The sequence below is a fragment of the Vombatus ursinus genome, unplaced genomic scaffold, assembly GCF_900497805.2.
Source record: "Vombatus ursinus unplaced genomic scaffold, bare-nosed wombat genome assembly UNPS02014791.1, whole genome shotgun sequence".
NCBI lineage: Eukaryota > Metazoa > Chordata > Mammalia > Diprotodontia > Vombatidae > Vombatus > Vombatus ursinus.
Genome location: NW_020954569.1, coordinates 68,701,971 through 68,713,102, shown reverse-complemented (window position 1 = coordinate 68,713,102; position 11,132 = coordinate 68,701,971). Strand labels below are relative to the sequence as shown.

Below are 11,132 nucleotides of genomic sequence, written 5' to 3'. Positions count from 1 at the left end.
CCCCAAACTTGAAACAAAAGGGCTGCCCACCTATTGGGGATGGCTAAATGAATTTTGGTTTATGAATGTAATGGACTATTATTGTGCCATAAGAAATGATAGAATGGATAGTTTATGAGGAAACTGGAAAGATCGTTCTGAACTGGTGCAGAATCACATGAGCAGAACTGGATAACTATTTGTACAATTACAACATACAAAGAAAAGCAATTTTGAAAGATTGTCTGTTTGATCAATGTAATGATAATCCACAGATCCAGAGGACTTATAGGAAACACACCTACCTCTTGCCAGAGAAGTGTTGGACATAAGATACAGAATGAGATATACATTTCTGGACATGACTGATGTGAGAATTTGTTCTGCTGAATTAAGCATATTTCTTTTTTCTGTTTTTTTTAAAATTTTATTTAGTATTTTATTTTTCCCCAGCTACATGTAAAAACAATTTTTAACATTTGTTTTTAAAATTTCTAGTTCCAAATTCTCTCCCTCCCTTTCTATCCTCATTGAAAAGGCAAGCAGTTTGATATAGGATATACCTATGTAGTTATACAAAACACATTTCCGTATTAGTCATGTTGTAAAAGAATTTAAGTATATTTCTTATGTGAGTTTTCTTTTTCTTTTTTTTTAAACAATTGTTCAACTGGGAAGAAGCAATGGGAGGGAAAGATAAATGTTTGCGCAATATATATAAATTATATTTATATAATATATGTATTTAAAGACATAGTTAAAAAGCAATAGAACAGATATTTGAGCATGGTCTTTTCATCATACTATGGTTTGGTACTTATAATAGAGGCAAAATTAGATTGCTGTCTTTTGTGGTTAGACAATCCTTTATCAGAGTTCTACTATGTTTAACCACATAGTTATCTCATTTATAAAATGAAGATATCTGCTTTGCCTACCTCACAGAAATATTATTAGGTTCAAATGAGATAATGTGCATTAAGGTGCTTTGAAAATTGTGAGATGCTAAAGGCATGTAAGATAATATTGTTATTACTATGAATATTTAATAAACAAAATTATTAGTGATGCATGCTAATTATACATAAGAAGCTAGTAGTTCATGCAAACAACTATAGTTAGTATGACTGTTACAGAGGTAAATCAAATTTCTACAGATATTTCTTTTATTGCTTTGCTAATTTTTCATTATCTGCCAATTGTTAATTGACCATTTTCCTGATGCCATGCAAATTTTAATCGTCATGACATCCAAATGTGGGCAAAGGAAATAGGACAAAGATGCTGGACAAACACACCTAAGGAGTGTCATAGGTCAGGATTGAAGCTGACTACCATCTCCCTTCGTATCCTAATGGGAATAGTCAGGACTCTGAACCCAAGAGTCTTGGTCATAGCAATGTGTCTAGGCCAGAGGCCTCAAACATCATCCTGGGAAGCAAGGAGATGCAGTCTAGCAATTGCTTCTGCAGGTTCTGCAGCCACATCCACTAAAGAACCAGATTTTGTCACCAAAATCCTTTACACTGTCAAATGGTTTGGTATCAGAAGCTGATACGGTTTTATCAGTGGAAATGAAATTAAAGAAGAAGCATCACTATCTGCTTTGCTGCTGCATTCTAAGGACCATGGGACCATTCCAGCTGACTTAAAGCTGAAACCTTCTATATATACTGTCTCCTCCATTAGAATGTGAGTTCCTTGAGAACTCAGAATGTTTTTTTTTTCTATTTGTATGCTTTACACAAAGTTAAATGCTTATTAAATGCTTCATTCATTCATTCATTCATTCATTCATTCATTCATTCATTCACTGAAGCTCCCATATGTCCTGATACCCATACACATCTAAAGGGCCCTGCTGTTCCTCATACATGTCTGGAGGGAGGGATAGAGACCTGAGCCCAAGCAGAGGTTTTTAACAGAATCCGAGAGCTGGAAGAATACTTAGAGAAAACATCTAGTTCAATATCTCACTTTTAGAAATGAGAAAACTGAGGGCCAGCAAGGTCCAATGAATTGCCTAAAGTAAAACTAGCCTCCTTGGTTTCACTAGTTTAGTGTTCTGAAAGAGTTCAGAGTTTGTGTGGTATAGTGTAGTGTAATTAGCTAGCACTAGGGTTAAGGGTCATAGAGAGATTTGGCTTTGAATTCCAGCCCTAGTACTTTTAAAACACGTGGTCTTTGTCACTTTCCCTGTCTGGGTCTTGGTATCCTCATCAATATAATGAAAGGCTTGGACTAGATGATCGCTTAGGGTAACTAGGTGGCACAGTGGCTAGAGCATTGGGCTCAGAATCAGAAAGACTCATCTTCCTGACTTCTAATCCAGCCTCAGACACTTACTAGCTGTGTGACCCCAGGCAAGTCACTTAACCTTGTTTGCCTCAGGTCCTTCTCTGTAAAATGAGCTGGAGAAGGAAGTGGAAAACCACTCAGGTATCTTTGCTAAGAAAACCCCAAATGGGATCACAAAGAGTAGGACATGACTGAACAGCAACAAGGTCCTTTCAGTGCCTATAAATATCACAGAAAATTGCTTCCGTCCACTCTTGTAAAAATTTAAATGTACACTATTCAGAACAACAAACATTAGGTTTTTCTTTGTGATTAGATAGCAAACCTGTGTATGTATATATGTGTGTATGCATTTGGCATACATATATTTGGATATATATATGTTTGGATATATATGTGTGTGTGTGTGTATAGTTGCATGCAATTTCCTCCAAAACATACATATGTACATGTTTTGGGGAAAATTGCATATATATGTGTTTGGGGGAAATTGCATACATACATATTTGGGGAAAATTGCATATAACCCACAAGTGCTTCACATCAATTACATATTATGAATGGCAGCATAAACTGGCGTGATGATTAGGACTCCATTTTCACTTCATGTTTTAGAATTTTTTTAGTCCTGTGCAGCAACAAATGCAAGAGTAAAAATATATAACCCTCCACCTCCCTTTCGTAATAATGTTCATAGGAGCTTAAACCATGACCAGCATGTGGTCGGGGCATAGGAACTAAGTAAGGGAACTCTCTCCCTGGCCGGGACAGCGTCCAGTGCGCTCCTCCCGGAGGCTGAGGGCTCGCGAAAGGGAACTCCAGGGCCCGCGCCCGCCGCAGCGCCGCTGGCGCCTAGAGCCCAGCGTATTGGGGACACGAGCCTGGCATCCAGGCCTAAGTCGGTCCAACCAGCCCAGGCTGCCGCGTTCAAGTCAGCGCGTTCTGTTGCCATGGTGACCGGCAGGCCACTTCCGGCTGTTCCTCCAGGCCTCGGTTCTCTCGTCCCCTCCCTCTTCACTCCAATCCCTTTGCTCTGCGCTCACCATAGCAACCGCCCGTAGCGTTCCGGAAGTGGGGCTCGGGGCTGGGCTCGGAGAGCGGAGCCGGGGGGCTGCGGAGGCAGAGCAGCGAGCAACCATGGAGAGGGTTTTGCAACGCGAGGTGAAGGGCGCGACGCCAGGTGTGGTGGCGTTGGTGAGTTTGGGGCTTGTGGGTACTGGAACCGTTCAATGACAGCTCCATTTTACAAATCGGGGGACTGTCACACAACTAGTCAGTGGCAGTGCTTGGAATAGAACCCCGTGTCTTCTGACTCCTAGAGCCAGGGCAACTGCCACGGGGACGCCCTGTCGCCTAAAGTATTGGGAAACTTTTAAGTCGATAGTTCTGGATGTGGAAACAGAAAGACCCGAATTAAGTGCAAGGCACTTAATCTCTCTCACTCTCAACCTCTTCATCTCTAAAATGGGGATAATAGCATCTACTCCATAGGATGTTGTGGGAATAAAACAAGATAATGTCCAATAATGTCCTTTTTTTTTTTTTTTGCATCTTTGCCAATCTGTATGAGGTGGAAACTCAGTTGTTTTAATCGCCAGTTCTTTTTTTATTAGTTTTTTTTAAAGTATCCTTTCCCCCCAATGATTATTGATATCTTGCATTTATTTTGAGATTGATTTGTTTGCTTTCAGGTTTGTTTATCTCATCTTTGATTTTCAGAATTTTTATCTTTGTTATTGGTTGGGGGTTTAAATTTTTTTTTAATTTCTAGGTTTTTTTTTTTTAAGTTATAGGCCAATTCAATGATCTATTCTTTTTCATCAAGAATAATTCTATGAAAACTACTTGGAGGAGGTAGATCAGCAACTTGGAAAGACATTTCTTTTGTTAAAGGACAGTGTTTAATATCTGGAGTTAGAAGAAATCAGATTACCAGGTTACTGTGTAGTCAGTGTGATATAAGAGAAAAGGATTTGGGTTAAAATCCTGCCTTTGTTGCTCACTACTTGTGTGACTTTGGACAAGTCACTTAAGCTCTCTGGGCCTCAGATTTTTAATCTATTCAGGGAAAAAGTTGGACTGTATAGCTGCTGAAATCCTTAACCACTCCAAATTTATACCCTGTGATCCTCCATGTGGGTCAGAAACTCATCAACTGTGATTAATTTGTCAATCCAACCACATAGTTCAGTGACTTACAAACAGAGAAAATGCCAAGGCCTAGGGTGAGAATCAAAAGGTACTGGAAATATTCCTCCTAGCACTGATCCTGCACATGCTTATCCATCACTGTAGGCTGGGAGGGAGAAACAGGGAAAAGAGAGAAGAGGTTTGAAGAAGAATGTCCATGTGATTTGTAGCCATTCTAAAGTTTGAGTGTGTGGTCAGAAATATATGTATTGCTTGGATAAGGACAGAATTAAAGCCACTAAAAGAACTACCATAGAATTATACCCACTCATATAATTGTCTCAAATATTGGCAAATGCTTAATAAATGTAAATGTTTAGTGTTTGTTTATTTTGTGAACCAATGATAAACTTCCAAATTTGTACCTTGTGCCTTTGGAACTATTCTTATCAGTCATAACAGCCACCTGCCAAGGGAAAATTACACCACTTTTGTCCATCACAACTATTAGTAGTAACAGACTGGGAGTTTCCTCTCTAGGGCACTTAGAATCATAAGAATCACTTAGAACTAGAAGGAGCCCTGTTTAGAAGCATTTTATCTGCATAATTCCTCACCATCACTCCATAGGAGAAATTATGCCAGTAAGTTATACTTTGATTACTGTTTTATATTTTATTATTATTATTTTATCGAGAATCTACATATGTATATCATCTATGTATGACAATTTGAATATTGTATAGTGATGTAACATAAGAATACACATTTTTAATGACTAATAAATAATAATGAAGAAAATATTCAGATAATAAAGGATTTGTCATGTCTCCAGCACTGTCAAATCAACAAGTATTTATTAAGATCCTACTATGTGCCAGGTATTGTTAGGCTCTGGGGATACATGGATAAAGAGTAAGATAATTTCTGTTTGCGATGAGTTTATATTCTAATAAAGCAAACAACACATACATATAAAAATATGTACAGCATAGATAAAAACTTGGAACAGCTAGGTGGTACAATGGCTAGAGTGCCAGGCCTGGAGTCAGGAAGACCTGAGTTCAAATCCAGCCTTAGATATTTACTAGCTGTGTGACCCTGGACAAGTCACTTAACTCTGCCTCAGTTTCCTCATCTGTAAAATGAGCTGGAGAAGGAAATAGCAAACCACTCCGGTATATTTGCCAAGAAAATCCCAAATGGGGTCACAGTGACACAATTGAAATGACCCAACTGAACACAACTGAACTGACTTAGACACAGTTGAAATGACAAGAACAGTAACAGCAACAACAGCAATCTGATCAATGTTAGTAATCAACAATGCAGATTAAAACCCTTCTAAGCTCCCTCATTCTTGTCCGTGTCTTCTATAAACCCTCACAGAAGAACCATCCTCAGTGTTGAGGGTCTTTGTTTAGATCTCTTGACGTCACTAGGATACCAAAACAACATATATCCATTAGTTATCTCCTGCTTCTGCTACACAACTTTTCCTGTCATACATTCTTCAAGCAATAAGCAGTTATTATACATTTATAATTACATCATCTTATGACTCTTCTTAACTGTCAATGTATTGTAATGTATTATCAATGTATTCAGAAATGGAAATCTCATTAAAGAATACAACAAAGGGAAGAATAATGACACTAGACCAAATATGAACAGAAGAAATCTTTGCTGGAATTGAGAGAATTTTGAAAACATTAAAAGATTAATTGCCTTATTGTTGAATCATTTCAGTCATATCAAACTCTTTGTGGCCCCATTTGGGGTTTTCTTGGCAAATTTAATGGAGTAGTTTGCCAATTCCTTCTCTAGGCTCATTTTACAGATGAGGAAATTGAGGCAAACATGGGTAAGTGACTTGCCCAGGGTCATACAGCTAGTAAGTATCTGAGGCCAGATTTGAACTCAGGAAGATGAGTCTTCCTGACTCCAGGCCTGGCCCTCTATCCATTGTATCATCTAGCTGCCACATTGATTTTATTAGTAATCTATTAAACTACTGAAACTGAGGCTGGATTTGAACCCAAATCTTCCTAACTCCAGGCTCAGTGCTCTATGTATTGCACTACTTAGCTATGTGCATTAATGTACATTAATACCCTTACATTAATTCCCTAGATATCTGAAAAAGGAGATGTTACTTGGAAAAAAACATTATTATCAGAAAAGTTCACAAATAGAATATTAATAACTAATGTCCCATTTGCCTGCTTTCCAATTAAAATTTTTGTGAGAAAACACACACATCAAGGGCATTCATGTCCTTGTCAAATGGTATTCTATAGCAGACATCACTTTCCGTCACAACTGACTGAAAGACCTAGGGAATACAAGATGTGACAGTAATTATTGCTTGTTAGTTATTAAAAAAAAAAAAGATATTTGACTTGGCAATGCAAAATGCTACCTCCCAGGTTCTCTTCCTACAGGGTGTCTCCAGTGCATATCAAAAACATACAAGTTTCCTTAAAAGATGTGACAGTAGAGATAGGTTTGATGCATCTTACTCACATAAAAGCAAGAAATAAAACAGGGAGATTTATTATCTCTCAAGAACAATATTTTTTAAAGTCATCCATCTCCCTATATTCACTACATAACCTTCTCATCTTAATTTGCTTTCCCAGCTAGACTCTATGAGGTTACCTGTCTCATAAGGTTCTTGAGGAAAACATTTTATAGAGTTTAGTCTGATCCAGGAAGGAGTAGTATCAAAACAAGTGACGGTTCTTTGAATGAAATCCCACAAAAATGTGATTTTACTCAAATCCAGAACCTCATTGGGATTACGTTGAAAGCCAGTAATAGGATTACTAATCTAAAAAATATTACTCAGATCTCTGAGTACCCATAATATGTTATAGAGGCAGCATCATACAGTGGAAAGAATACTGGGTTCAGAGTCAGAGAACTTGGGTTTGAGTCCCAACTCTGCCCACTTAATACTTGAATAGTTTTGAGCAAGTCACTTGAACCTCCTTGGATTTCAGCTTCTTTATCTGTAAAATGAGGGGTTGAACTTGCGGGTTTCTGAGATCTCTTCCAACTCTGAAAACCAGGATCCTATACTCTTCTACTTAATCCCACAAATAATTCTCTAGGAATATGTCTGAGTGCTTTCCTGAAAATACTGTGGAGGAGAGAAGAGAGTAGATGGCATTTTCTGACTCTCAGGGCTGCCCAGTCTAGGACACTGCCATTGTTGCTGCACCCACTGGTGAGGGTGAAGGCACCTCCAGTAGAACACCCTGCTCACCTCCGGTTGTCAGCGGAGCCCTTTCTATCCTTGGTCCTCTGCTTGGACTCATTCTCAAGTGGTTAGCAAACTCCTCGTCTGTATGATTCTGAATCCCTGGTGACCACAGAGAAGGTCCTCCTCTCCACTTCCTGTTTCCCACACTCATCACTGTCCAACTCCTTATCTTCCTGCCCTTTCCACTGTGCTCCTTGGAACTTCATCTCTAAAACTGACAAACTTCTCTTTATTTTAGTGTTCTGCCTCTCATGCTCCTTCTATTTTCTGGTGCTCCCTGAGACCCGGCTCTCCCAAGACAACACTTCATCCCTGGTCGTCCCTTCCAGTACCGGTCCCTTTTCCTCATACTCCCCAGTGAAGTGGTCCTGGAGGGGCGATTGGAATACACTTAGTACTCTACTATCCCCTCTAGATTCTTCTCATCAACCTCTCCTCCACTGGGGTTAATTGTATCCAGAAATTTTATCTAATTTCAGATTCTAGGGGTTGTTGTCTACTGATTCAGTTCATTCCCCTTCCTTTCTCAAGTCATTCAGTTCTTGGCTCTGTCTTTCTCTCCACTCCAATGCTTACCTTTATACGAGGGAACTTCAGTCAAACACTCCTAGGTCCTCAGTCTACTCAACTCCGTAATCAACTCCTCTTGGTTTTGCAATGGGATGGTCATACTTTTGACTTTGTCAACCCTCACACGTGCGTTACTTCCTGAATGAACATCTCCACCATTCCTTAAATCACAATCTATCATTCCATCTTTCCCTCTGTCTTCCTCCTCCCAGTCCTATTCTTCATCCTCATTATAACCTGTAGTCTTGCCACCCCTCAGTATTTTGTAAACCATCCCCCAATGCTTTGGTAACATTCTCTTCCCTTCCCTTCCCTATTTTGACACCTTAGTGAGCCAGTTGAATTCTATACCATCCTCCACTTATAGATCCTTTGGTTCCTTCTCCCAGTGCTCACACATTTTGCCAGACCCAAACCCAAACTCTGTTTTATCACTGTGGTCCACCATCTCCTCCCTTCTCAATCACATGCTGCTGAATAGAAGTGGAGGAAGTATCACACCTGTGCTGTTTGTCTCTTTTGCTAATTTATGTGATCTCATTTCAACTGGTCTTTCCCAGCAGTATACCCTTGTGCTATTCCCTAATTAATTCTTTATTTCACTTGCCACAATGACTATTCCAAACCTTCTCTTCTCTCTTCAAATCTCAAACAACACTTCCTCCCTCCTCCGACATTTTGATGGAGGACCTCACCTCATACTTTACCAAAAAAAAAAAAAATCAAGGCTGTTCACCAAGAACATCATCTGCTTCTTGGAATTCTTGGTTTCCTTGAAGTTTCAACTCAAATGTCACCTCCTACATGAAGCTTTTCCTGATTCCCTCAGCTGCTAATACCCTCCCTCCTTAAACTATCTTATCTTCCTTTTGTATGTATTATGTATACACTTATATATACTGCCTCCTACATTGAATGTAAGCTCCTTGAAGGCAGTAATTGTTTCACTTTTGTCTTTGTATCCACAGAGCTCAGCATAGTCCCTGGCACATAGTACAAACTCAAATGCTTGCTGATTGATTTTTTTTTTTGACTGCTCCCATTTCTCAATACATGGCCTCCGGTCTCTACACATTTGGGTTACAAAAATTACAGGAGGGGCGGCTAGGTGGTACAGTGGATAGAGTACCGGCCCTGGAATCAGGAGGACCTGAGTTCAAATCTGACCTCAGACACTTGACACTTACTAGCTGTGTGACCTTGGGCAAGTCACTTAACCACGTTGCCTAGCCAAAAAGTAAAAAAAAATCATATTTTTTTTAAAAAAAGAAATTAACAGGGCAGGTGACCAGGAAAGTATATGTTAACCTCTTCTTCAGGCCCTCATTCAAATTTTCTGAAAGTTTTTGCTGCAACTTTTTGTTCGTTGCTAAATATACCTGTAAGGGGACATCATAAGTTCTTGTAGGCTAAGCATTCAGTTGCTTCCTTAATAAAGACCCCACCTCTAAGTTCTCATAGTCTGAAGGCCTATTCAACAGGCCTGGTTTCTTTTTGATAAAATAAAGAGCTTAGAATAGATCTCTTCCATCTCTAAAATTTGTCGATTGCAATATAATAACACATAACCAGAACCAGGACAGATAGTTGATATTGATTTAATAATTTTACCTGAGAATTTCCAGAAAACCAAGTAAGGTATTCTAAGACTAATTACTAAATGTTAGGTTATTATCTATGCTATTATCCATGATATCCTAACTTTAGATATGAATCGAGTTGCTACGATGATTATTGAATTAAGGTCACAATTAAGTGAAAATATATACTTCATAGTACATTATTAATGAACTGGTTTTTCTTTGTAGAGGGCCAAGCCTCCTAAAGAGCAGCATGGTGAGAAACATCTCTGTAAAATTATACGTAATGCTTTTAAGAAAGATGCCATTGAAGCTTCCATTAAAGAGAATGAAAGGTTTCACTTGGGTGTTCGGTGGGATATGCACATTGACCAAAGTTTTATGGACAAACTTGTGCAGAGAAAAGTGGAAGATGCAATGCAAGGATTTTTGATAAATACTGAAGAAAGAAGAAAGAGGTAACTCCCCAAATTTGTAAGAACATACTGTGAATTAATGTTAAAACCAACAATGAACAACTTTAAAAAGAAAATAAATTCCTTAACTTTTCTACTAAGTGATTACATAGCGATACCTCATAATGAAGATTGTGGTTCAGAGATCAAATCCCACAGGAATTAATTCTTGCCTCCTTTCCAAATTTCACCCACGTTCACATGTTTTGTATCAGTTCTCTTACCAGGTTGTGAAATTATTTTGTTTTCTTTCACTAATTTTTAACATATTTATTTTAATTCTTTTGTTAAATATCCATTTTAGATTTTAACTTGTTAATCAAATAAACTATCAGCCTGATGATTAATTATCATTTCAAGTTATTCTGAAATATGGAATCATGGAAGACTTTTAAAAAAAGTTTTATTGATGCCTTTTGTTTTTTGTGCTTAAGTTATTTTCCAAAATATGCTCTCCTCCCTTTGAATCTTCCCTTATGACAAAGAAAGGCAGTTAAGCAAAACTATGTCTGACAGCATATGAAACATTCAACATCTGCAGCCTCTCACTTCTCTACCAAGAGTAGGAGCATGTGTTTTCTCTTCTGTTCTCCAGGTCTAGAATTGATCTTCTCAGTAAGTCTGAGTTGACTGCCTTTATGTTGTTTTGATTTATATCGTTATAGTTATTCCATGGAAGAACTGTGCTGCTGATTCTTTCTCTTTCTTCAGTATCAGTTCAAATATATCTTTTTATGTGTCTCTGAATTCCTTATATTTATGACATTTTATGGTAAAATCATATTCCATACGGTAAAATCAAAATCCATATTCCATTTAAAAAACCATATTCCATTCCATTCAATATATGGC

The 11,132-nt window shown here is 38.2% G+C and overlaps 1 protein-coding gene across 3 annotated transcripts in view; it reads left to right on the top strand.

Moving 5' to 3' along the window:
* Positions 1 to 3,389: 3,389 nt before the first annotated feature.
* Positions 3,390 to 11,132, top strand: part of CFAP53 (cilia and flagella associated protein 53) — a 53,239-nt gene continuing 45,496 nt past the window's right edge. For all 3 annotated transcript variants that reach the window (XM_027869074.1, XM_027869075.1, XM_027869073.1), the window contains exons 1-2: positions 3,390 to 3,471; positions 10,054 to 10,283. In XM_027869074.1, coding sequence (XP_027724875.1) covers positions 3,415 to 3,471; positions 10,054 to 10,283 — 287 coding nt within the window. In that variant the 5' untranslated portion in view covers positions 3,390 to 3,414. The remainder of the gene's footprint in view (positions 3,472 to 10,053; positions 10,284 to 11,132) is intronic.